At 45.0% G+C, this 23914-nt stretch overlaps 5 protein-coding genes across 11 annotated transcripts; 3 read left to right on the top strand and 2 right to left on the bottom strand.

Annotated features, from left to right (window-relative positions):
* Positions 1 to 25: 25 nt before the first annotated feature.
* On the bottom strand, positions 26 to 10073 carry fyco1a (FYVE and coiled-coil domain autophagy adaptor 1a). 2 transcript variants are annotated; one of them, XM_088393339.1, is made up of 18 exons: positions 9998 to 10073; positions 9175 to 9275; positions 8446 to 8552; positions 8244 to 8369; positions 7670 to 7776; positions 7397 to 7540; positions 7242 to 7335; positions 4688 to 7159; positions 4523 to 4615; positions 3829 to 3947; positions 3598 to 3765; positions 2981 to 3133; positions 2687 to 2907; positions 2392 to 2545; positions 1773 to 1865; positions 1490 to 1700; positions 1066 to 1175; positions 26 to 907 (listed from the first exon to the last, which is right to left on the bottom strand). In XM_088393339.1, exons 2-18 carry the CDS (start codon positions 9233 to 9235, stop codon positions 832 to 834), a joined length of 4509 nt encoding a protein of 1502 aa, XP_088249465.1. In that variant the 5' UTR covers positions 9236 to 9275; positions 9998 to 10073; the 3' UTR covers positions 26 to 831. The 2 variants fall into 2 exon arrangements, with proteins under 2 accessions (XP_088249465.1, XP_088249464.1); XM_088393338.1 differs by having other exon boundaries at positions 9175 to 9272; positions 9998 to 10069.
* Positions 10074 to 10195: 122 nt separating this feature from the next.
* Positions 10196 to 12261, top strand: xcr1a.1 (chemokine (C motif) receptor 1a, duplicate 1). Of its 2 annotated transcripts, XM_088394094.1 has the most exons (3): positions 10196 to 10707; positions 10965 to 11770; positions 11859 to 11963. In XM_088394094.1, exons 2-3 carry the CDS (start codon positions 10973 to 10975, stop codon positions 11865 to 11867), a joined length of 807 nt encoding a protein of 268 aa, XP_088250220.1. In that variant the 5' UTR covers positions 10196 to 10707; positions 10965 to 10972; the 3' UTR covers positions 11868 to 11963. The 2 variants fall into 2 exon arrangements, with proteins under 2 accessions (XP_088250220.1, XP_088250219.1); XM_088394093.1 differs by having other exon boundaries at positions 10965 to 12261.
* Positions 12262 to 12369: 108 nt separating this feature from the next.
* Positions 12370 to 16093, bottom strand: LOC148388666 (torsin-1A-interacting protein 2-like). Of its 3 annotated transcripts, none has more exons than XM_088394089.1 (8): positions 15330 to 16093; positions 15001 to 15144; positions 14668 to 14835; positions 14496 to 14585; positions 14273 to 14422; positions 14078 to 14194; positions 13939 to 13989; positions 12370 to 13854 (listed from the first exon to the last, which is right to left on the bottom strand). In XM_088394089.1, exons 1-8 carry the CDS (start codon positions 15403 to 15405, stop codon positions 13076 to 13078), a joined length of 1575 nt encoding a protein of 524 aa, XP_088250215.1. In that variant the 5' UTR covers positions 15406 to 16093; the 3' UTR covers positions 12370 to 13075. The 3 variants fall into 3 exon arrangements, with proteins under 3 accessions (XP_088250215.1, XP_088250213.1, XP_088250216.1); XM_088394087.1 differs by having other exon boundaries at positions 13939 to 13992; positions 15330 to 16090; XM_088394090.1 differs by lacking the exon at positions 15001 to 15144 and having other exon boundaries at positions 13939 to 13992.
* LOC148388665 (torsin-1A-interacting protein 2-like) lies at positions 15500 to 18342 on the top strand. Of its 2 annotated transcripts, none has more exons than XM_088394092.1 (6): positions 15500 to 15658; positions 16020 to 16103; positions 16167 to 16337; positions 16444 to 16596; positions 16676 to 16834; positions 17003 to 18342. In XM_088394092.1, the coding sequence occupies exons 2-6, from the start codon at positions 16049 to 16051 to the stop codon at positions 17764 to 17766; spliced, it is 1302 nt and encodes a 433-aa protein (XP_088250218.1). In that variant the 5' UTR covers positions 15500 to 15658; positions 16020 to 16048; the 3' UTR covers positions 17767 to 18342. The 2 variants fall into 2 exon arrangements, with proteins under 2 accessions (XP_088250218.1, XP_088250217.1); XM_088394091.1 differs by having other exon boundaries at positions 16670 to 16834.
* A 571-nt stretch (positions 18343 to 18913) lies between these two features.
* olfml2ba (olfactomedin-like 2Ba) lies at positions 18914 to 23894 on the top strand. Of its 2 annotated transcripts, none has more exons than XM_088394085.1 (8): positions 18914 to 19250; positions 19493 to 19756; positions 19865 to 19972; positions 20539 to 20697; positions 21191 to 21386; positions 21490 to 22380; positions 22925 to 23101; positions 23166 to 23894. In XM_088394085.1, exons 1-8 carry the CDS (start codon positions 19074 to 19076, stop codon positions 23780 to 23782), a joined length of 2589 nt encoding a protein of 862 aa, XP_088250211.1. In that variant the 5' UTR covers positions 18914 to 19073; the 3' UTR covers positions 23783 to 23894. The 2 variants fall into 2 exon arrangements, with proteins under 2 accessions (XP_088250211.1, XP_088250212.1); XM_088394086.1 differs by having other exon boundaries at positions 19075 to 19250; positions 19564 to 19756.
* Positions 23895 to 23914: the final 20 nt, after the last annotated feature.

The raw sequence follows: 23914 nt of genomic DNA, 5'->3' as shown, positions 1-23914 counted from the left end.
GTAAAACACATCAAGGCATGGATCGTACCATTAAAACTTTTTATATATTTAACAAGTGCAGGTCTGTCGTGAAAAATAGCATTGCATACAAATTTGCACCAATCAAAAATAGAAGAAATAACCCCATGCTTTAACAAGAACGATAGTTCAATGGAACCCAACAGTTTTGTCTCTAAATACAAAATTCAAATACGAGAAACACAAAAAAGCTATGTCAAAAAAGACTTACGGAATAAAACCCAACCTACACAAACAGTCAACGTTGTCCGAAAGTGAAGCCCTTTTACAGTTAAGAGTCGATAGGCACTTAGAAGCTACAGAGCAACGGACTGCAACAAATTGTCGCAGCTCGTCACAGTAAGATGGTGGTGCTCATTTAATGTTTTGCTTTGCTGGATAGAAAAATATAAAATGACAACTAAGTGTCATATCTAAACCAAACTCCTGAGAAGTGTGCACAGTGCAAATAGTGTCCAAATGCAAAATTAAAAAAAACTTTCAATGTTTTTGACCTCTTGAGGGTGTCTGAATCAGACGATTGCAAACATTTTAAAATAATGTTGCGTAGTAAAACATTTTTTTAAAAAACCACGGTCTTTGTAGTCTTGTTTTAGAGTTCAATATTTGCCAGATTTCTCCAATGTAAAATTGACTAAATTGAAATCAATTAAACCGTACATTTAAACATTGCTCATTGCTCATGTCAGCAAATTTGGTGTGATATTTTTGTTTTCCTTTTCAGGTTAAAACAAAAACAAAATATCATTCGTGAGTTTTTTTTTTAGTAATCTCCTTTCGGTTGCCATGGTGATACTTAGTGTTGGCAAAGCTTCAGGGGAAGTCGCTTCCATCGTAGATGATGGGCTTTTCCATGGTCAGATGATAGAAGACTTTCTTGGAGATAAATCTGGGAGAGAATGCAAATCCCGTTAACTGTTGCATGACGGCTGGATAAACGCTAGCGGGGAGATCATGGTGAGAGTTGTCTTAACCAAATCGCTCGACCGGAAGAATCGGCCCACTCGAAAGGATGAATCACTTGCAGGTAAAGAAACACGCTCCTACCGTGAGAAGGAGTTGTCGAAGATGAGCGCGTAGGTTCCCGGGTGACGCACTTTTAGCTGTCCCTGAATGGTCTCTTTGTGAGAATTGCAGCGTGTCAATGGAATGAGAACCTGGAAAAGAGAAGAATGGAATCATGTTGGCTAGTGGTTTCAAAAAATAAAAAGTGATTGCCCTTCCCGGGTGCCAATCAGAAGGATCAAAGCAGTCTGATTACTGCCTGTAGGGGCGCTAATAAAAGCCCACTGAACTGAATTGCATTGTTCAGTTCAAATTTTGGGACACCCTGAATGTGAGTAATTGATTTTTGGTCTTTATGGATGGATGGAGCCAGAATAATTATATTATATTTTAATAATTATTATTTGAAACTAGAATAAAAAAAAATCTCGAGCTGTGTCCCTAAAGTGAACCTGGCTGAATCTACCTTTGATCGCTCCAATTGATCATCAGCACATTCCCGGTAAACCACACTAAAGGAAATGCTTTTTGGTTCCGAAGAAAACATCCAGCCGATGCTCGGCCCCGCGTCAGCCACCGCTACGGTCACCACGCTGTAACAGCTGGATTTGATGAAGAGCTCCCGCGAGCCGTCGCCAAACTGGGAAATATCCTCGATGCTGAGCGGGACGGCCATCCTGCAGGGAGACGGCCATTTTAATAAACAACATTTTCGTAAAAGTCTTGCGCAGGTCGACGGCCGCGCTCACGTGACTTCTCCGGACTTGAGAAGGTTGATTTCCGAATCCTGTACAGTGGCAACGTTCTCCTCCGGCTCGTCGGGGGTTAATTCTCCTACGCCTCTGTAAAATTGATCACACAAAAAAAATTAATATCAGAATACCATCCGCATGATGGAACCAGAGCTAAAGCTCAGGAGAAGAGGGAAGGCTATCTCCGAAGACGACTTGGTGAGACTCTTCAGGATAATAACTTGTGCACTCGGATTCTAGCCGCGAGTCCCTCGACAATCTTCACCTGAAATCTACCGGAACCTTTTTTTTTTTCTAGGGCTTTCAGACAAATCTTAGCAGCCATATGCTCTGTCGTCATGGAGACGGCAAAGTTGTCATTACATGTAACCATCGGGAGCCACTGATAACCTTCACTGATATGCAGTTGAAAGCTCCTCCAAGAGCAAATCCAGAATATTTTCGACCCATTCTGAAGCAATCTGACTTTCACACGATTACTCGGAACCGCTACAAGTCCTGTATATTAATCGGAGCATTAGGGCCGACTGTTCTCTAAGGTGAACCTTCTAAGCCCTGAACCACACCAAGCCGGGCCAACGAATTGGCTTTGGAAGCACAGCGATGGAAGACTTACATATTCAAGGATCCGGATGGCCTTTGCTCGTGCTCTGCCTCCAAGGAGCCGCCGGTGGTCTGTGAATTCGCGTCACTGTCGTAGACGCCGTTCACCTCCTCTTCTGTGATGATATCAAAAGCGCCGTCGTCAGGCTTGTTGCTCGGGTCTGAAACTGGGAGAGAACTTAAGGATGTGATTCGGTTGAATAAAAGAAATTAAAAAAAATTATGGAGCATAAAAGAAAGGAATGGATAGAAAATCTTCACATTCAGGAAACTGTCACGCAAATCACCGGGATGATGTCGCCTTGTACCTGTGACACTCGGAGTGGGTGTATCAGGGGCCGGCTCAGGAGTAGGATGGGGTTCGGCTCCCGGCGGAGAAGGCTGCCGATCGGACGAGCTCAACTCGGCGGCGATGAAGCGTTCCATCACTCCGCTGTGACACTCCCGGCAGCAGCGCTCCTTCTTACCGCTGTGCTTGATCATCGCGTAGTAGTTGCTGCAGTAGTAGCAGAAGATGCGGCCGCAGAGTCTACAAAAAAAAAAAAAAAAAATGTTAGTGGTGCGTCTTGAAAATGAGTCCTTTTGTGATGTTGAGCGCTGACCTGCAGTGATGCCTGCGCAGCCACCAGGTGAACTGGCCCTGACAGCCGAGACAGTGAGTGGCATCATTGTCAACCAACCACCAGCGCTCCTCCGCTCGCAGTTTTTGCTCAAACTCCAGCGCGTCCGACTTCTGCCACAGAGCATCTTTGTCCCTGAGTGGAAAGGAGAGCACACATGTTGGGGTCATAGACAATATTGAATAAACAGTAATAAAGCTTAATTCATTTGTTCATTTGGTTGGGGGAAAAAAAGCTGTGAAAGGTCTTATTGGCTGGCTTAAAAGGGGGAAGTTGTCAAAATTTAATTTCATTTTAATTTCATTTTGTGAAGTGATCGATGTATAACAAAATATTAATTTTGCAGCTTCAACTTCTTAAGAGATTTAATACTACAGAAGAACTACAGCACATCACAATCACTTTCTAATATTGTTGCTAAAATGAAAATAAGTGCAATGAATCGAATGTGCGGCTGGAGCTGATGTGAAAATAATTATACATAGAAGAAGTAGCTGGAATTCACACACAAAAAAAAGAAGTGATTAACAGAACCACTGACATTTAGTGTTCAACTTCGCCATATGTGAAGGCCTTGCGGGCACTGAGGCAACGTTTACCTTATAAGCTCAATGAGGCGCTCCTCCAGATTGACCTTAGTCCTGTTAAGGTCATCAATCTCGGCTGTCATCTTCAGGTGCTGATTTTGTTGGGCGTCTTGGGTCGCCGTCAGTTCCCGCTTCAACGCCTCGCATTCATTTTGCGAGGCCAAGTGTGAGCTTTCGGCACTGGGGGGAGAAAGACAGAGTTGATACGTCTGCATTACGCCGAGAAATTCGCCAGAGTCGAACCTGGCGAGGGCGTCTCTCAGCTGCTGGATGGCATCGTCGTTCTCGCGAACCGACGCTTCGGTCTTGGTGATGTGGGCGTCTTTCTCACCGCTCAGCTGCAGGTACTGCTCATTCTCAGCCTGTGAAGAGCAAAAGAAGAATTAGCGTTTTAATTTTTTGGGGCTGGAAATTTATGTATGAAAAAACAATCTTATTTTTGGGAAAATTATGAACACCCCTCCCTGATTTTATTGGAGAAAACCCATTTATGTGGTTTCACTGTCACAACTCCAGAGCAGCACAAATGGATAAAAAGAAAACGGACACACAAACAACAATTATTGGTCACTACAGGCCAATTTGGAGGCCTTCACTAATTAATTTTGGCCAGCCGCAGACCTCCGTTGAACTCTTCCGCCTGCCACCATTAAAGTAATCCACATCTCATTATCGGTATATGTGTGAGCGGAAGAACTCTCGATGCGTCGCAAGAGAATGTTGAACAAGGCATACGAGTGCGTGCAATTATCTGCCAAGGCCTTTGAAGATAACGATAACGCACCCTGAGTGGAGTCGCGCACCACTACACACCAGGAAAGAGGCTAAATTTGACTTCAAGTGTAGATTCGTAAACTACATCCACATATGAACTCTCGGAGAATGGAGATGCCGCACTATTACTCATGGTGTTGTTTGACGCTGGCAGAACACAAACCTCAAGTTCCGACACCCTTTCTCGCAAACGTGACACCTTCTCGTTCTCCTCTTGAAGCTGGCTTTTGACGTCGGCGAGCTGCTTCTCGACATTCTAAGAAGTGAGACGGGTGAGAAAGCGTGGTGTGAAAAGAAACAGGGGTGAAATGTTTTTCTACTTGATCACCTTCATCTGGGCTTGATGGTTCATGTTTTCCGAGCTCATCTGGAACTTCAGGGATTTCATCTCCTCTTGGTTGGAGACTTTGAGGTTCTGCAGCTGGTTGCTGCTTTGTCTTAACTGTTCTTGAAGTTTGGCGATAGCTTCTGGGAGTTTCTCTTTGTGGTTCAGCTCCGCTTCCAGTCTTTCATTCTCGAGCTGCAACTGGCCCACGCATTCCTCCAGGCGCTCAACCTCGTGCCTCAGTTCCTCCATGGCGACGGTGTCGTCGGCCCAGTTCTTCTTGGCTTCCTCTTTCTCGGCGCTTAGCTTACAGATGCTCATCCCCAGCTCGGCCATCTCTGTGTTGGCCCTGTGCAAGCCTTCCCGTGTTTCGGTGATTTCAAGGGCGAGACGGTTGTTGTCGGCTTTAAGGGCAGCCATCTCCTCTCGGAGGGCGGCGGCGGAGATGGACAGCTCGGCGTGGGCGGCCATCTCTCGGTCCCGCTGCTCGGTTAGCGCCTCTTCTTTCTTTTTGCACTCGAGGAGCTCGGCGACGTGCTTTTGGTTCAAGGCCTCGGTCTGGACTTTGAGCTGCTCGGTCAGAGTCCGGAGCTCATCCCTTTGGGCCTCGGTCACCTCCAGCTGCGCTTGGGACTTGAGCTTCTCCTCCTCCGAACGCTGCAAGTTTACCTTGAGGTTGAGGATGTCCGCCTGGAGTCTGGACACTTCCTTCATGTTCACCTCCAACTGGCCCTCCATCACGGTCAGCTTGACGACCACTTCCTGGTTCTCTTTTGCCTGAACGGCGCTCCTCTCCAGCTGACACTTTTCCATCGCCTGCTTCTCACACGTAACTGCTTCGGTCATTTCGGTTTGTTTTTCGCAAGCTGCTTTTGCCAATTTCAGCTCCTTCTCCATGGACTCTAGAGTAAGCACCCTGGACTGGACCTCAAGGAGGTTCTTCTCTTTAGCCTGGAGCTGCGCCTCCGCGGCCTGCAGTTGCTCTTGAAGGCTGGCTTCATTCTTCCGCGAGTCTCCTAAGCTCTTCTCCAGCTCGCCGATCTGCTCGTGAACGCTCTTCAAGTCGGCCTGCATGAGAAACAGAGATTGTTTCACCGTGTCCTGCTCCTCTCTCAGACTCTGGTTCTCCTCCTCGAGATGCTTCGACTTGTCATCTGAGAGCTTGGCGGCCATGTTGGCATTCTGCAGACTCTCCTCCAGTTTGAGATTCTCTTCTCGCAACCCTTTTTCTTTTTCACCTACAGTTATCTTGGCATCGTCCAGCTGTCTCCGTAGTTGTTTCTTAGAAGCCCTAAGAGATGCTAATTCACCTTCGAGGTTTGCTCGGTTCTCTGCCATCTCCTTCTTAAGCTCGTCGTTTTTCTTTGCCGCGCTCAGCAGTTTCTCATTTAATTCTATTAGATTGGCACACTGTGTCTTGTAGTCTTCTATCTTTGCGTCTTTCTCTCGAACGCAACTCTCTAGGTTGTCGAGCTTTGGGGTCAGCGTGTCCTTCTCGGCGCTCAGGCTTTGGCAGTGGTCTTCGAGAAGTTGCAGCTTTTGGCAGCTGGTGGTCAGCTCTGCTTCTTTAACCTCCCACTGCTTTTTCAATGCGGCAATTTCTCCTTCTAAAGACTCCCTCTGGCTACCCAGGTCGTCTTGTGCTCTCCTTTTCACCTCTTGCGCCTCTTTGTCCTTCTCCTCCAGAGATGTTTGGAGGTCTTGCAGCTGCCTTTGTAAGTTGCTGGCCTCTTTGTCTCGCAGTGTCAAGGCGCCTTGGAGCTTTTCAAGGGCGTGACACTGTTCCTCTAGTCTGGTCTGCAGTTTGCCTTTTTCTTCAGACTCAGATGCAAGTTGCGCTCTGAGCTTTGTTTCAACATCCTTTACCGCAGCTTCCTTAACCCGCAGCTGCTCCTCTGCCCTTTCCGTCTGCCTCTTCTTCTCTTCGGCCTCGGCAACGGCCTCCATCTTGCCCCTCTCTGCCTCCTTCAAGCTGTCCAACAACTCATGTATCTTTTGCGCAGAATCAAAGTGACTGGCCGCCTGCTGGCCCTTCTCACTCAGAACTCCGTCCAACTTGGCCAGCAGCTCGATGTTCTTCCCCTCAGAGGCCGCCAGCTTTTCCTGGAGGAGGAGCTGCTCGGCCTCCATGGCTTTTTCGACAGACCTGAGCTTTTCCACCTCTCTGGAAAGCCTCTCCTCTCTGCCTTGTAGACCTTTTAACTCTCCCTGCAAACCTCGTTGCTCCTCTTGCGCCGTGAGCGATGTATCCAGCTGTCTCTGGAGCTCCACCACAACCCCTCTGAGCTCCTCAGCCTCTGCGCTCAGCTGCTTCATTTTATTCAGGAGCTCCTGCTGCTTCAGATCGGAGCGGTCCAGCTCCAGACGAAGTTCTTCCACTGTGCTGACGTCTTCGCTGCAGGCAGGCAGGGAGTCGTTCAGGTCATTCAGCAAACCCTGACCATAGTCGGGGCTGGAGAGCAACTCAGATGCTTGCTAGATGTTTGCAAGGGACAAGAAAAGGCAATGAGCAATGAATTATACTGTAACAGATTTTGCTTGACTTCCGATCAGTTACCTGGGAGTAACTGCTGGCCAAACTGTTAATACTGGAACTGCGACTGGGCGGTTTCCAAGTGTGTCCAGGTGAGCTTGCACCTCCCAGTGTCCTCCTGTTGAATGTTGCATTTGTAATTTCCCCCCCAAAAAAATTGCCCTGAACTAAACTCTTACCTAGCAAAGGTGGGCCAGGAGGCATCGAGGTCATAGCCTCTGGACGCGACATCAAAGTGAATCTCGTTGAGTTCGTACAAGTGGTTGATGATATCCACACTGAGGTGAGGCTTCAAGAATGGGCTTCTTGCGTAGTACCAGTCGCTGTGGACACACACATAGAATACTGAAGCCAATGCATGAAAAGAAAAATGAAAACCAGCTCTTAAAATCATCAATGGAAATATTTTGGTTGTTTTGTTTGCAAAAATTGTTTGGAATGAGAAGTTGTACCTAGTGACTCTCTGGTTCAAGAGGCACTGTTGAAGAGTGTCAGCCAATCGCTGGTGCACGAGAGAGTAACGAACGAACGCCCGGCCCTTCCCTAGCGACGTCTTCAGCTGTTGGACGGAGAAAAGGTTAAAGGTCGAATTTCTTCCACAAACAAGAAGTTGCACTTCCAGTTGCGTTGGTTCCACCCTTGTGGATTACGACTACCTGGATGACAATTCTACACGGACATTGTCTAACAAATGGCTCAGTTTGCCAGCAGTGACGTTCAGAATAACTGAGCCATTTGATACAAATGGCAATTCATCATCCTGTCTCCCAGCTCCAATTTAAATCACATTACACCACATGACTGAACACAAGACGCGGGCAATCCATTTTGCACAGATGTAAACTGACTCATTTGATTTGGTCTCGTGATTTCTGCCGTATAAATGTCAATGTTCAGTCAGCGATGGCGTCTGATTCTTCATAAGCGCTCCTTACGAGAGGTTGCAGTTTTTGATTGGACAGTTTTCATCACTTCTAAATAAGTAAAAAAAATGATTAGAGCAATTCAGGGTGAAGGTTTTCATACCTCCGTTATGGATTTGACGAAGCGAATGCCATCATTGGCGCCTTTGATTTTAGCCAGGCAATCAGTGAAGTAATCCCAGTAATCTTTTTTTGTGCCAAGAAATGTTGTCTTCTCCTTCTGGTCAAACTAAAAGACAAGTTGTGACACAGTTGTCATTAATCATTGGAATGACATTAAGAAGCTGAATAACTGTGACACACACTTGTAGCAGGTACTCCAGTTTGTAGGAGAATTTGTGCAGGCTGGTGCTGTCATCTGTGATAGGCTCCCCGTTTTCCTTATACTCTTTAGCAAGCTCCCCAACAGCCTCTACAATTCCAAAGAACAAATATGATAATTTATTAGTGACAAACAAAACAAAACAACATTGATTTGTGTGTTTATGTAAAGTGGTGAACAACCGTGGTACACAGGCTCCCCCTAGTGGTATGCAAAATAAAAAAGCCTAAATCGAGTTCAGTTGTATTTAACTTTTTACTTCATTTGCATTTAATTTATGTCATTTCTAAACTTTTATTAAGACACAATTTTCATTTGACTTCAATTTTAATTCAACTGCTAAGTAAAGTTTCTTCTAATTTTCTTTACAGTGACATAAAACAATATGAAACATCTACTTTCCTCGTATCCACCGCAAAAATTGGAAGGACGCTTGGGTAGGGTGTACCCTCAGCACATGCTCTTTGTCTGGCTGCATGCCGACACAGAGTTCACCACTTTTGTAAACGGACACTAAAGTCACATCCACTGGCGATTGTTTTTTTTTTAACCAGATTAGCCACATCCAGGCGAATCGAAGAGTGTCATCGTGTGCCGATTAAGTCTAGTAACTCTCCTGTAGCTTCTCGGCAGTCACACACCATGTCAAGCCACAACTGTCCCAATGGTGATCTATTCACACACACGCACGCACGTAAATCTGATGGCCTACCATGTAGATCTCGGATAATCCTCTGTAGCTGGCTCTCCCCAACCGTAGCCCCAGCAGCCATGGTCCCACCGCTCCTCCTCCCTGAAGTCACGTCCAGTCTGCTGAATCAAAAAAATCACAATCCAGGGTACAAAAAAAGTCAAAAAAATGTAGACTTTTTTTTTAATATGCTGTTGTGTATACAGTGATGTTAAAAAGAGCATTAACATGAGGCTCTAGCGCTGTTGCACTGCAGTTAATACAGATTTTATGAAGCTTCAAATTGAAGGTTTATTACCACCAAGTTAGCAATCAATTATGAACTCGAATTGATGTAACTGTTTATGATATTTATCAAGGTTATGGGAAACGAGTATGGAGGCGGGGAATTAAGCGAAGGTAGTGGAAATAAACAAGGAATGACCAAATGGAAGTAATACAATTAATAAGCAAATGTAAACCAAACCTTATTCATTCTTTATTACATAGTCCATTTTTTAAAACGGGGCCATTTAAGAGCAATGTTACGATGTATAACGTTCGCTAGAAGCTAACTAGGTTAATCTCCAGCGGCTTTGTTTAACTTTCACAAAAAATTGAACCCTCGAGCAAAAAAACAAGTGTCTTAATAAAAACATTTTGATACTATTACGCGAAAAGTAAACGTTAAAAGGTCCCGAAGGGAGGGGTTTTCGCCGTATTGACAAACTTGGAACTTAGCTTTAAAACGTTAAACATTCAACAAGCATTCTTGACAACACTTCGTCAACGAAAACGTCATTTTAAAACTTCGAATATTATTTTTGACATTTGCTATAAGCAAAATTAGAAAACTTTTACATACTTTTCAGCATATGACTCATGTCCATATCAGCCCAGTTGCGCTATGAGATCAAATTAGAGCAGCTGGTGTGATTGACACATATCACCAGCCAATCATCGACCAATACTTATGTCCTCGACCAATGATGTTGTGGAAAATAGGCGGGAATTAACGACCAGCATGTTAGCAAGTTTGTTGTCGTTTGATTGTAAACACTGGCGTCATGTGATCGCTGGCATCACTTGCTCTATTTTTCATCTGCTTATTTTTACAGTCACTTCTAACCAGCAGTACAATTCTACACACAATTAAAATCCTTTATTATTTATAATTATGCTTTAATAATAAAAATATAAAGTGTGGGCCTATATTTTAAATCTTTTCCTTTCTGACCTCAAAGTTTCTTTTGTTCATACCTCCTTATTTATGCTTATTATTATCCTTCTTTTGCTGGAATCAACATTCCCTCATCCCTCTCTGACATTTTCAAAGGTTTCATTCTTGTCAAATGCATTTTTTCCCGGGTATCTTTTCCTTCCTGACCTTTTATGGAGTACTCCCAAAAAACCCTTCATACTTTCACTTAAATCTACTTATGTACCTTCTAGATCTACCTGGATAATATGATGACATAACAGGATGAACCACTAAAGCAGAAGAGGAAATACAGCCTGTCAGTACTCTTTGATAATCAAGAGGGAACAGCGAACAACAAATCATAACAACTCCAGGTAGTTTTCTGTTTTGCTTCATATTTTTAGAATTTTATTATTTTTTCATGATTTGAAGATATAGTGTGTTGAATTATTATCATAATAATGATATTGGGCTTTGAGGGGGATTTCAGGGTTAACCTTGACCTCTAAGGTCAAAGGATCTAATGCATTTTAGGATCATCCTGAAATTTCACGACGATACATAATATCTTTGGTGAGCAGTGTTTGAAATACTATTTCATAATTTTTTATTTCATCTTAATTGTTGCTAGGCACAACAATGAATGACTCCGACATTTCCTACGACTACAACTATGATGACGAAGTATGCGAGAAAGACGAAGTGGTCCGATTTGGCTCCATTGTAGTTCCTGCTTTCTTCTCAATCGTAATCACGCTGAGCCTCGTCGGAAACGTCCTGGTCCTCGTCATCCTGGCTTTGTACGAGAACCTTAAATCTCTAACCAACATTCTCATTCTCAATCTGGCTGTGTCTGACCTGGTCTTCACCAGCGGTCTCCCGTTCTGGGCCATCTACCACAGTCGGGGCTGGCTGTTCCACAAGACGCTCTGCAAAATCGTCACTTTTGTCTTCTTCATCGGCTTTTACAGCAGCGTCCTCTTCCTGACGGTCATGACCGTCTACAGGTATCTGACTGTGGTCCGCCCGCTGTCGGACTTGAGGCCAAAAACTGTATGCGCGGGGGTTCTGGTCTCCATCCTGCTGTGGATAATTAGCGTCGGCGCGGCCTTGCCCTCTCTGCTCTTCAGTAACGTTGTCTTCATCCCACACAAGGACAAACCCTCCCTGGGTTGCGAGTACGAGGACGATCTGTGGGCAACGGTCGGCGTTTCCCAGCAGAACCTCTTCTTCTTAGTCGCCTCTGCCGTCATGGCTTTCTGCTACTGCAAGATACTGGGCAGAATCACCAGAGCCAGATTGCACACCAAGAGCCGAGCGGTAAAACTCGTCTTGTGCGTCGTGGTCGTTTTCTTCCTGGGATGGGTGCCGTATAATGTGGTGATCTTTTTGAGACTTTTATCTAACAAGTTGGTTCCGCCTTTTGAAGATTGCGACGTAAGTATCCGACTCGATTATGCGTTCTACGTGTGCCGACTCATTGCCTTCTCCCACTGCTGCCTCAACCCGGTCTTTTACGCCCTAGTGGGCGTGAGGTTCAGACGTCACCTAAAGACAATTTTCTTGAAGATGTTCAGAAGATCGAGGCCTGTCGAGACACAACAGGGGAGGATGCAAAACATAATCTCACAGGGATCAATGTATTAGATGGTGTTTCTATTGTCAAATAATTAGATTTTTTTTGTGTGTGGAATGTTTAACAGATACATGATTGTACTTGAATAATTTTGCTTCCAATTGTCTACAAATGAATCACATGCAAATAAATGTTTTGTTTGAAAGGTTAAGCTTTCATTGACATTTGAGAAAAAGAACCTCTATTGTGTACAGAGAGGAAATTAATTCAATGTGGCTTTTTTAACACTACACAGGTGACCTTTGGAAAAATACAAAGCATGAAAAATAAATTATTGACATTCACATCTTAATTACCATATCATCAGTCAATGCTTGTATCATAATGGATTGGGAGGGATTTAAACTTGCCTTGTGATCATAAATGCTTATTATTGATAGCAAGATTCTGTTGTGGAACATTTCATGTATCAAAATAATTTTTATTAACCATTACTCAGGCATGTGAAATAGTCTTATAAGTGACAGACAAAATCAGACAAAAAGGTAATTTTAAAAACACAAATCAGGAAAAAAAATGTGATTTTTTTGTTGACAGTTTCAATCATTCAAATATTTTGTTTTGCATATTTCAAAGTCTTTGTTTTTCCCTCGAGTCTTAAAGGCACACGTTAGTCATAAAAAGCTGTATCATTTTCTAGAGCACAGATTTAAAGATGAATTATTCTTATAGTATTTCCAATATTCACACAAAAATATAAAACAAATCCCAGAATAAGAGATATTATGAACAGAATTATCAGTACGAAATGGATTCTGTAATAAAATCCTCCAACATTTTAAGTGCAAACTTGTACACAAGAGAAGAGGAATGAAAAGAGGAATTGAGACATTTAAAATGAATTTATCGGTCATGTGAAGGGTTGAATGCATGAGTACATGTAGATTTTCACTCCAAAACAAAAGAGGATGTTTGCTGATCCGTCACCAAAAGGAACACGTTGAACAAAGTTTCTAGTTCAGAACAGGCGATTCAAACAACTGATTTGTGCACTAAGTCAAACTGAATGCAGCGACTGCGGGTTGAGTTCAACAATGAGCTCTCATTTTGGTCATGTGATGAAACTGAGCCGTGATTGGTTATTAACTGAGTCCCCAGTTGGATCCTCAGCATCCGTTCTGCTCTACGTCCTCCTCAGCCACCACGGGCAGGACCAGGTGAGAGATGCGACTCCACAGCCCGCCGAACTTATCCGTGTCCATCTCGTTGAAGGCCGTCTGGTTGCTTGAGTCCACCAGCCTGTCCTTAAGATAGTCCTGAACCATCTCCTCGACAGCCCTGAGCTCCCCGCTGACCTCTTCCTGAGGCAGTAGGACGGTGAACAACAGGAAGACCTCCTTGTAGGCGGCGTGTTCGTGGTCACAGTAGCGATAGAAGATGAGGGTGGAGCCGGGGGGCAGCTCCTCAAAGCGGTGGATGACAGCCGCCGCTTGGTTTCCCCCAAAGGCTGCCCGCAGCTGCCTGTCCATGTCCAGCTTCACCTCGTCGCTCTCCACGGCGGCTTTACCGGTTCCGTCGATTTGGAGCACGGAAGCTTCCAGCGCTGAGGAGAAAGCGGACGCCAGACCCTCGGCCAGGCAGGACAGCGTCTTTTCAGCACCATGCCCAGACGTCAGGATCAGACTGACGGGCTCCGTGGGCTTGGCGCTTTTGAGGTGCTTCTCCAGGTGGATCTTGCTCCTTTTCCAAAGTTCTGGTCTTTGACTGCGGAAGCGGGCCTCCAATTGAGACAAGAGATCCGCGAAGGGCTGGAGCTTCACAGACCTGGATGGACGTCGTGCGCCCTCCGCAAACGTCCGGTACAACTTGTCCTTGTAGAGCAGCATTGCAACAGAGCTAAGCAGCAGCACGACCACAACCGACCAGCACAAATAATGAGGGAATCCTGAAAGATGACAGGAGAACTTTCAACTCCAAACAAAGTTGGACAGACTTTTTTCTGCAATAGATTTTTTCATGTTATTCGAACCTCTTGATGATCCTTCAGAGGATCCCCTGGTAACCCCTTGTGTCTTATTAACTGCTGAGAGAAGAAAAACAAATAGAAAAATAGCAACATTGTTTAGCAAATCAAACAACCAGGTGGAATCTGCTAAGGGTTCAGTCACCTTTTTTGCTGTGCGAGACCGGTTCTTTCCGGATGGGAATGTTATTGGCTCGGTGTCGTACTGGGTACGATGTCGCGGAGGGTGTATACACACTGCGGTGGTTGGCTGTGGAGATGCCTACACATGGAGAACATTATGAGTGCAAAAGTAAGAAGTTTCACTTTCACCATCAAAATGTAGTAACGTTGACCATACCAGAGCTTTTAGCTTTAGCCTCCATCTCCTTCTGGTACTCGTCCATGCTGGTGATTTTGCGGCTTTGCACATTGCGTATGCTCGCCGGAGATCTCGCCGGTGCGCTGGGCTTCCTGAACGTGGCAGTTTCCTCCCGTGATGGTGTCTTGACTGAACAAATAGCAAATCTGAAGTGCAATCGTATTGTAACTTTTCAATTAATGCGGAGAGAAACGGGTTATACCTTCGTTGAGTTTCATCAAGTGTGTGTCAGTATTTTCACTTATACGGTAGCGCTTGTCCAGCACAACAAGTGGGGGCATCTTCACATCTCCTGTGGATGAGGGTGTTTGAGGTTTGACAACGGAATGGAAATCTCAATTTATGCAGTAAAGAATGTCACATGATGGACTTACTAAGTGATGTTTCTGGATGATCTGGACTATGCACAGAATCTCCTTCAATATCCATTTCCTGGTCTTCATTTTCTTCCAGTGCTGATTCCTGAAGATCCATCTCTTTCTTATTACCGCTATCACCTGACATTTCTTCTTCCTCTAGTCGACTTTTCTTTCCTGGGGATGCTGGAAGACAAGTTTTGGACAACTGAAGCACTTTTCATCGAAAGTAAATGGCATGATATTGTGGGGGACCTCAGTAGGAGGCCTACAGTCATGAAATTAAGACGTCTTCCTCCCTTCTGCCACAATTTAATTGTCGTTGAAGCCAAGAAAATACAGTCGCCTCACCTTCATCTTCTGAGCCAGTCTCCACATTTTTGGATCCATTAATAGTTGGGACAGAAGAAGAAGAAGAAGAAGACGTCGCCTGCTTTTCTATCCCCCTTTTAGACCTCCTGATTGGACCTCTTGCGGTCACTTCATAAATGAAAGCTACACAAGGAAGTATAAATTTAATTAGGCGAGAATTACTGGATTTACTGCCTTCAACCACAATTAACTAGCAAGAAACAAACATGTCAGTGGACGTGTTGACATTAAACAAAGCCCATCGCGTTCATCGAGAAGACTTAAGTGCGCTAGCATCGAAGGTTAACATTACTGTCTGTTACACTTACTTTTTTCTGTTGATTGCCGTCGCGTCGGTCTCCTCAGAGTCCGGAGCTCCGCATTTTCAGAAACATCCGTATCCATTTATGGTTTAAATTAGACCGAGAAAATGTACTAAACGTGAATTAAATAAATTCCAACATCGTGTTCGGACGAGATACGATTTAAGGGGAAGAATTACGCAGAGGACATAAAAAGCGGAAATACGCTTCCGTCACTTAAACCCGTCCCTCCAGCAACTCTGTTCCCCCTCAATGGTTCCACCTGGAGCTGTCAGAAAGCGAAAGCACAAAGTCAAGACTACGTTGTTGCCGGATTTCACGGTTATGTGATTGAGGTGAGTTTAACAAATATATCTACCTATTATTTATGTATTTGTGATCGTATTAAGTTTTCCGCAGTAAGGCAGCTTCACATTGCAGCTGTTAGCATAGGCTTGCTAATGTGCTAATCGAAACGGCTTTCAATTTCAGTGAACCTACATAATGGCTTTTATCTTAATGTTTGCATACAATTTAGTAATTTACATGTGGGTTGATTAACTTTTAAACAGCTTTGCAATCGATCTAGTCGTAAGAGTGTCCGTAGTACTTTGGACCAATTAATTGTGGACTCTGGACACTGAAAGAACTAGTTGTCCCTGTTGGAACAATGTGCAAGTTAGTGTAGTCATAACATGACACGTTTTTTCTTCAAAGGACTACTTATTGGGCCCGTTTGAACAGTCATGGAAGACTCACCAAACCCAGCTGCCCACCCCCAACAAGAAGAACCAGCAGCAGGTAATGCAGTGCACTGGCACTGCAGTTGCTGAACTTCACTGGACCACCTTGTTTGTGTTGCAGACAGCGATCAGCCTGAGAAGACCGTCCTTCCGCCTGATGGGTGCAGTAAAGCCGAGTTGGACGAGCCAGATGTGGAGAACGAGGCACTTGACCTTGATGGTTCTGCTGCTGACCATGATTGTACGGGAGCACAGCAAGATGAGGAGCCAACAACGAAAGAAGATTTTGGTGGTGAGTGTTTCCTGCCTCAAATGAGAAGTAACTGAAGGAAGATGATTACAAGCTTGGTCCCGGAACGAATTAAACTCATTGAAATTCACATTGTTATCGGCTGTAGCTGGGGAGGACCAACCAGAGGATGACGAGAAGGCACCAGAAGACACCATAGCAGCAACAGAGTCCAACGCAAACCCTGATCATGTAGACGGTCCTGTTGAAAGTCTCCAAGAAGACCAGCTGGTCCTTAACACAAACTGTGATGACCAAAAAGGTGAGGACAACACATTTGATATATCTCTTGTGTTTTAAATATTCACCAACTAGTTTTCATCTTCCCTCTTGAGGATCAGACTCCAGAATTCAGGACCCCGTGGAAGAGGAGGATCCACAGGTGCCACGGAAAGCCTCAATGGAGATTCTGAAGGATGTTGATCGGAGGAATAAGGTGGAGACCATTGGCCCAGCCACTTGGGAAACTGCTGACTCAGGAGTTACTGGAATTCTTGGAGGTAGGCTAACCAAGTTAGGATCAAGGTCACACTTAAACTAGAATCTGTCCAAGATGAGTTAGACCAAGTAGTATACTATAGTTGTTACAACCTCAACAAAATACAGGAGAGCCTCAAGATCTGACTGTCATTTTGTCAAATAAATATCAAGCTTGTGTGTGTGTACAGGAAGAAGATACCTGATGGGCATCGGTGTAGTGTTGGTACTCGTCGCCGTGGTGGTGCAGTACGTTCTCCGGCCCGAACCTCTGCCTCCAAGCGCCACGCCTCCCGTCACCGTCTTCCTGAGGCAGCTTGAAAGAGTCGAGTCCCGCTTCCCCGGCCAGCGCCCCGAGCTGTGGACCCGCAGCCGGATCCACCTGAAGAGGCACCTCCTGACGGAACGGCCCAGCCAACCCGTCAGTCTGATCCTGACGGCGGGGGCGTCGGGCCGCCGAACGCTGCGATGCCTGGCCCGCGACCTGGCCTCCGCCTTCTCCTCCGCCCTCAACGGCTCCGTGCTGCACATCGACGGCGCCAGCAAAGCCGGCGTGGACAGCGACCGGGTCAAACTGGATATCGACGGACAGCTGCAGGTGGCCTTCGAAGGGGACAAACCCGTGGCGGTGATTCATCACTTCGAACAGCTTCCCCCGGGCTCCACGCTCATCTTCTATCGCTACTGCGACCACGAGAACGCGGCCTACAAGAAGACGTTCCTCATCTTCACCGTGCTGCTAGAGGGAGAGGAGGAGATACCCGCTGGGATTCCTTTGAGCGCCGTGGAGGAGATGGTGGACGACCACCTCCAGAGCAGGTTACTCTCACACGGTCGTCCCCTGGCCTTCGACAGGATGGACCTGGACAAGTACAGCGGACTGTGGAGCCGCATTTCGCACCTCATCCTTCCGGTTGCCGCCGAGGCGTGGACGGAGCATGAAAGCTGCTCGTGAACTTTCAGATTTTTTACAGGGTTGTTCAAAAGATAACACTTTATAGATGATGATTAAGTCCGAGGCTGATGAAGGATTTTTTTTTTAACAAAAGTTTTAACCGTTTCCAGAACATATTTTTCTTAAAAAAAAATATCATAAAAATCAGTTGTAAATATCTTTAAGAAACAATCTTGGTAATGAACAACTTAACACAAACAACTAATGAAAATTCAGTTTGATTCTGGTGTGGATGCGAGAATCAAATTCTGGACACTATAGCGCAAAATGTAATTTATTATCTAATGCATCAAGATACAAATAAAATTGACATTTTACCATTCTGAGGTTTTTTTTTTAAATTATCACTATTTTTATCCACTCAGAACAAATGCAAACCTAAACCAAGGAGCTCTATGCAATATGAATGTTACAATTTTTAAAAAGGGTATTTATGATTTGTCTGTTTTATTCTCTGATAACTTTAACTGCTTTCAGCATTGTGTTTTATTTGCAATTCCCATACTCCTGGAAAACAGTACTGTACTGCTTCATACTGTTCATGTGCCTTATATCGAATAAAGACAAAAGATTTCAGGCTTGTTCGTTTCGTTGCAGTGTATGGTAAAGCCCTATAGAGGGCGGCATTTAGCAAATCCACCGTTAAACCCAGGGTTGGGCAAACTTATGCATTCTGGGCCAAGTCATACATTGATGAGATATCATGAAAGAAAAACAGTTAAAACGTGTATGCTCTATTTGGAATTCACCTTACCGATTATTTAATAATATATATTGAAAAAATGCATGTAAAAATCATTAATTTCACAATCTTAAGTGTTTCAAATACAGACCGAAATAAATAATATAAAACTGATATTTTATTAACCAATTTTTTTGGGAATAATTTCCCAAAATAACATTTTGACACTTGCCAGCCACTACATTAAGTACACTTAAGCCATGAGGTCATAATTATATAGTAGTTTGAAGCTACATCCTAATGGGAGCTTTTCCAATATTTTGGCTACCCTATCTTAAAAAAACATTTATTTCCCGAGACTTACTTTCACATGTAGAGCTGATGGATTGTAAGTTGAACTCCTCCTCACTCCTTCCATCATCAGGGCCCGCCTCCTGTCGGCACTCGCTCAGCTTTCACACGCACCCTCTCCCTGCCTCCACTCTCCATCAGTGCGTTGACATCATGGCCTCGTAGAGCCTTCATCTCCAGTCTGGACCCGCCATGAGGAGGCCAAAGACATTTCTTGCCTGCTAATTTGAACAATCTGCAACTTTTTTTTAAACTCTCTCATCGGCGTCCCAGCATGTTGAAGTGTTGCGTGGTGATCTTGGTGCACTGTGCACTTCTTGTGCACGGAGTGACCGTGCCGCCAAACAGCCTGGCTGCTGCAGACTCCAGGCTGCAAACTGACACAGAGGCGGGGCAAAATGCCAACAAGCTGCAGGAGGTGACTGATGATGAACAAAACACCCTCTCCAAGGTAAGGCGTGCGTGCACTCACAATGCATCATACAGTTTGGTCCGGATGGATTTTTGCCTTTACACACCACTTAGATTTAAACTGGAACAATATCAAGTCCTGCTGGGGTAAATAAAGCCATCATTGGGATATAAATCCAGTGTGGTGGTGTATAAAAGCAAGAAAAATCCGGATTTAACTATGTTGTGTAGACACCTGACAAACTGCAGAAAAAAATACATACCGTCCTTTTCTCTTTGTAGCTGCTGGGTGATTATGACAAAGTGAAAGCCCTCTCGGAAGGTTCTGACTGTCGGTGTCAATGTGTTGTCAGACCCCTGAGCAGGAGCGCCTGCCGGCGGATAGAGGAGGGCAGCGCAACCGCGCAGGACTCCTACACTGTGGAGACCATCACGTCCGGTCCGGAGTGTAAGTGCGCCTGCGTCGCTCCTCCGGCTGCGGTCAACCCCTGCGAAGGAGAGCGAAGACTGAAAAAGCTTAGGGAAGCTGCGAAAGATGATGTCAAGGTGAAGTTTAAAAAAAAAAAAAAAAACTCAAAAGGATCATCATGGAGCTAGATTGGATCTCTGGTCTCCAGTTGACGCTTTTTGACCGAGTCCACTTGATCGTTATAGTTGGCCACCGTCCTTGAGCTTCTGGAAGGTTCCTATAATGGGATGGATCTACCCAAGCTGCACACCATCATCAGCAATCTGGTGGATCGTGTGACACACATTGAAAAGGTACCAGATGACGGTGAAGTTTTTTTGTCACCAATTTATTTGACCGCTGACAACAACAATCTGAAAACAAAAGATATCCGGCAGGTGTCCCAATACTTACGCAAGCGGGGTTGCATCAGAAAGCTTACAAGTCCCCAGAAGAATTTGGCGGTCTGCATTTCCTTCTCCTCAAAATAAATCCCAATTGTAATCATGGCCGGGACAAATTATGGCGTCGTCACCTCACAGCGGAATAAAAAATCAAAAGTAGTCAAAGTCGGTAACATTAGTCACGCTTTCGCACGATCCAAATGATGATCGTCCACTCGCTGGCTGACTTGACTTGTGATGTGACACAGCCATTGTTAGGCACACTGAAAATAGATGTGCCTTTCCCCACTAAGTGGCCTCTGGAGACTTTTTTTTTTGCACGGGTAAACCTGGAGAAAAATAAACCTCCATTTAGACTTGCAGTATTTATATCGTCTACTGTAACTAGCACAATCCGATCCTTGTTTCATTTTCTCATTGAACAAATATGTTGAATGTTAAATCGACTATATCATTTATTTACGATTACGTAAAAGGTGATGGCCACCAAAGATGACGTGAAGTCCAACACCAACTCATCCAAGCCAACACATGGTGGTGAAAGTTGGACCACCGCCCCGAATTCACCTTCACACCACCAAGATGATCAAGGAAGAGAGAAAATCGATGGACCGGAAACGTCTCCAAAAATACCGGTAAATATGATGTCCAACATAACTAAGTAAATCTTTAACTATGGACGGAGAACATTGTTGATAAGAGGGAGGCTGGGAGACTGTAGCACTGTTGACCCCATGACAGCATCCAAGTGAAATGGCGATCCTCTCCAGAAGTGTTGGGTGGGCTTCTTCTCCCAAAATTGAATCACCATGCTGGTATGCTTTCTCAGGGGCATTACGCAAGATTATTGATGAAAACTGAAACGAAATATGTGGCCACAAGATGCTGAGTCCAATACATAAAGTCCGTTTGAAAATCTCCAATAAACACAAACAGCTCTGATTGTTAATGAACAAAAACAAATTCTGTCCCGATTGTTATTTTGAATCATTTTCATCTAATTTATCTCACAGAGTTACATTGAGGGCGCCAACTATGGCTCCAAATAAATATTTAATGATGTCAACTGTTTTTGTTTGGCAAACCGTCACTGGGTGGTTTTGAAGTTGTTCCTCTGTTTATAAACAGGAGAAGCACAGAATTCTGTCAGACGGTTCGGCTCAGGTCACCGAGGTGAAGCAGCACGTGGCTCGCAAAAAGGCGGGCGCTAAGGTTTTTCAGGAATCCAAGACTGCTCTTAATGGGATGATTATCAGAGGAGTGACTTTTTACAAGTCGGAGCCAGAACCAATGGCCACTGACGACGGGGAGCATGAAGAAACCGGTAAATGGGACATACCCTCGGAATTTGTCCAGCCATTTTGTTTTTGCAATGTGCAGCTCTGACAATGGAGAGCCTTTGACCTAAACTTCTTCATCCTCTGTAGATTTTGAGTATCATGGATTCAGTGGCGATGGTCCAATGGACCTCCTGGTTGAGGAGAATCTTCTCCGACACAAAGCTCGTCCCCGTCCCAGGCAGACAGTAGAGCCAAGATCTTTCCGCCCCGTGTCTACTGACCTCTCCCATGGCTCCAAGAAAGCCAGCCGGCCTACAACCCTACCAAAACTTCTGAGTAACGACATTGTAGACATCGACGCTCCAACCGCTTCCACAACAATCGCGACTGACACAAACACAACAAGCAAAGTCACGTTAGCACCCAACACGACCTTGTTGAACCCCACCACCATGAACTCTGCGTCTCAATCTGTTCCTTCAAACTCCTCCCTGGATGTAACTACCACGGAGATGACCAAAACCACTCAAGCGGATGCTACGTCAACCCCTACAAAGGATACACAAACAATCGCGCTAGAAACCACAAGCCTGAAGATGAGTGACCATGTGACAGGAGCACCAATCTCCACTGTGAAGGACGTGACCACCAGCTCTGGAACCCACACCACCAACATTCCAACAGTCACTCAGGTCACCCCCACAACACCACAAGACACCGACCCGACGACCTACTTTCCAACATCTTCACCAAACCCTCCAAGCACTTCCCCACCCGTCACCACACCTGTGACGACTCCTCCACCGACCACCACCATCAAACCCACGACGACCACGACCGTCCCCACTCCCACCACCGTCAAACCCACGACGGCCACGACCGTCCCCAGTCCAACCACCATCAAGACCACCACGACCGTCCCTAGTCGGACTCCTGCTGTCAAACGGAAGTATAAAATCAGCTGGGAGGAGGAAGAAGAAGATGTGGAGTTTGATGATATCATGCAAAGGCAGGAGGGAGCAACAACAAGAAAACCCGGTAAATAGATTCACTGCCTTTTTGCATTTTCCGTTGCGTGGATACAAAATCAAAAACACTCGAATAGAATTTAAGAATATACAATCCTAATTTGGATCAGCAGTTTTTCTGTGACCCTGATCTGCTGTAAAAGGTGGATGGCTTGAGTCATTAATGACCAAGACATTCCAGAAGAATGTACCATATGTCAACAACTTCTACAAAAACAAATCTATGATCAGCACCAAATGTTGAAAGGTTCTTGCCTCACGCGACCATCAGTTCAGTCAAAATCGTATTTTTTGGACAAACTGACAAACCAACGGATCAAAATTTTATCTGAGGTTACTACAAAAAAGATAAAATGGACCATCAATTTTGTGAAAAAATTGTACAATAGAGTATTATTTGGACCGTTCTGTGCCAATGTGGCAACTTTGCGTGTAGGAGTCTGGTTCGAATAAAAGCCTGTTAAGACTAATTATTGTCAGACTCTTTGAGGTGGGTCTAAAAAATGTTGATGTTCTTCTAAAGCCTCCTTCATAACACTCGGGGTCTTTTGCAGAGGAATGTAAGGACACCTTGGCAACCATCTCCGAACCGGTGACTCACAACACGTACGGCAGGACCGAAGGGGCCTGGATGAAGGATCCGAAATCGGACAAAGACAGGATTTATGTGACCAACTTCTATTACGGGAACAACCTCCTGGAGTTTCAGAACATGGATGTTTTCAAAAAAGGTAAAAGTGTTTTTGTTGATTCTGAGCTTTTGAACTCCCTTTGAGATGTTTTTTTTGTTCTCAGGCCGTTTTACAAACTCCTACAAACTTCCTTACAATTGGATGGGCACCAATCACGTGGTGTACAACGGCGCCTTCTTCTACAACCGCGCCTTCTCCCGAGACATTATCAAATTTGACCTACAGCGGCGTTACGTGGCCGCCTGGACCATGCTGCACGACGCCGTGATGGAAGAATCGACGGCGGCGTGGGAGTGGCGCAGTCACTCGGACGTCGACTTCGCTTTGGACGAGAGCGGCATCTGGATCATCTACCCGTCCATGGACGACGAGGGCTTCTTACAGGAAGTGGTTGTTCTGAGCCGCCTGAACCCGGTGGACCTCAGCATGCAAAGGGAGACCACGTGGAGAACCGGGCTGAGGAGGAACCACTACGGGAACTGCTTCATCGTGTGTGGCGTCTTGTACGCTGTTGACAGCTACAACCGAAAGGAGGCCAACTTGGAATACGCCTTCGACACTCACACCAACACTCAGATGATTCCCAGAATGCCTTTCAGCAACAACTACACCTACACTACCCAAATTGACTATAACCCCAAAGAGGGCGTCTTGTACGCATGGGACAATGGACACCAAGTTACATACGATATTAAGTTGGCATATGTAGACTCCAATTAAAACTTTAATTGTAGTGAAGTTGAAATTTTCAAATGGATTGTAGATCGGTCCAACTGGCCTATAACGGCTATTTGTTCAATTTGTATCTGAATTCAATAAAAAGTGAGCCACATTGGTTGTTGACTCACCGTG

The sequence above is a fragment of the Syngnathus floridae genome, chromosome 13, assembly GCF_059516105.1.
Source record: "Syngnathus floridae isolate MCC-2025c chromosome 13, RoL_Sflo_1.0, whole genome shotgun sequence".
Taxonomy (NCBI): Eukaryota; Metazoa; Chordata; class Actinopteri; order Syngnathiformes; family Syngnathidae; genus Syngnathus; species Syngnathus floridae.
The sequence above is the reverse complement of the archived record's forward strand: the minus strand, read 5'-3'. Positions and strand labels throughout refer to the sequence as shown.

What these genes read in the sequence shown, in the direction of transcription:
- fyco1a (XM_088393339.1), bottom strand. Translation starts at nt 9,235, where the DNA reads ATGGCTGCTGGGGCTACGGTTGGGGAGAGCCAGCTACAGAGGATTATC. An exon ending in TTGAACCAGAGAGTCACTAG is followed by an intron (nt 7,541 to 7,669) that starts GTACAACTTCTC and finishes GTGTGTCCACAG; the next exon opens with CGACTGGTACTACGCAAGAA. An exon ending in CTCAAGTCCGGAGAAGTCAC is followed by an intron (nt 1,701 to 1,772) that starts GTGAGCGCGGCC and finishes GTCTCCCTGCAG; the next exon opens with GATGGCCGTCCCGCTCAGCA.
- xcr1a.1 (XM_088394093.1), top strand. Translation starts at nt 10,973, where the DNA reads ATGAATGACTCCGACATTTCCTACGACTACAACTATGATGACGAAGTA.
- LOC148388665 (XM_088394091.1), top strand. Translation starts at nt 16,049, where the DNA reads ATGGAAGACTCACCAAACCCAGCTGCCCACCCCCAACAAGAAGAACCA. An exon ending in AACGAAAGAAGATTTTGGTG is followed by an intron (nt 16,338 to 16,443) that starts GTGAGTGTTTCC and finishes TATCGGCTGTAG; the next exon opens with CTGGGGAGGACCAACCAGAG. An exon ending in AGTTACTGGAATTCTTGGAG is followed by an intron (nt 16,835 to 17,002) that starts GTAGGCTAACCA and finishes GTGTGTGTACAG; the next exon opens with GAAGAAGATACCTGATGGGC.
- olfml2ba (XM_088394085.1), top strand. Translation starts at nt 19,074, where the DNA reads ATGTTGAAGTGTTGCGTGGTGATCTTGGTGCACTGTGCACTTCTTGTG. An exon ending in CGGGGAGCATGAAGAAACCG is followed by an intron (nt 21,387 to 21,489) that starts GTAAATGGGACA and finishes CATCCTCTGTAG; the next exon opens with ATTTTGAGTATCATGGATTC. An exon ending in AGCAACAACAAGAAAACCCG is followed by an intron (nt 22,381 to 22,924) that starts GTAAATAGATTC and finishes GGTCTTTTGCAG; the next exon opens with AGGAATGTAAGGACACCTTG.
- LOC148388666 (XM_088394087.1), bottom strand. Translation starts at nt 15,405, where the DNA reads ATGGATACGGATGTTTCTGAAAATGCGGAGCTCCGGACTCTGAGGAGA. An exon ending in GACTGGCTCAGAAGATGAAG is followed by an intron (nt 14,836 to 15,000) that starts GTGAGGCGACTG and finishes CTTGTCTTCCAG; the next exon opens with CATCCCCAGGAAAGAAAAGT. An exon ending in TCATCCAGAAACATCACTTA is followed by an intron (nt 14,586 to 14,667) that starts GTAAGTCCATCA and finishes CCTCATCCACAG; the next exon opens with GAGATGTGAAGATGCCCCCA.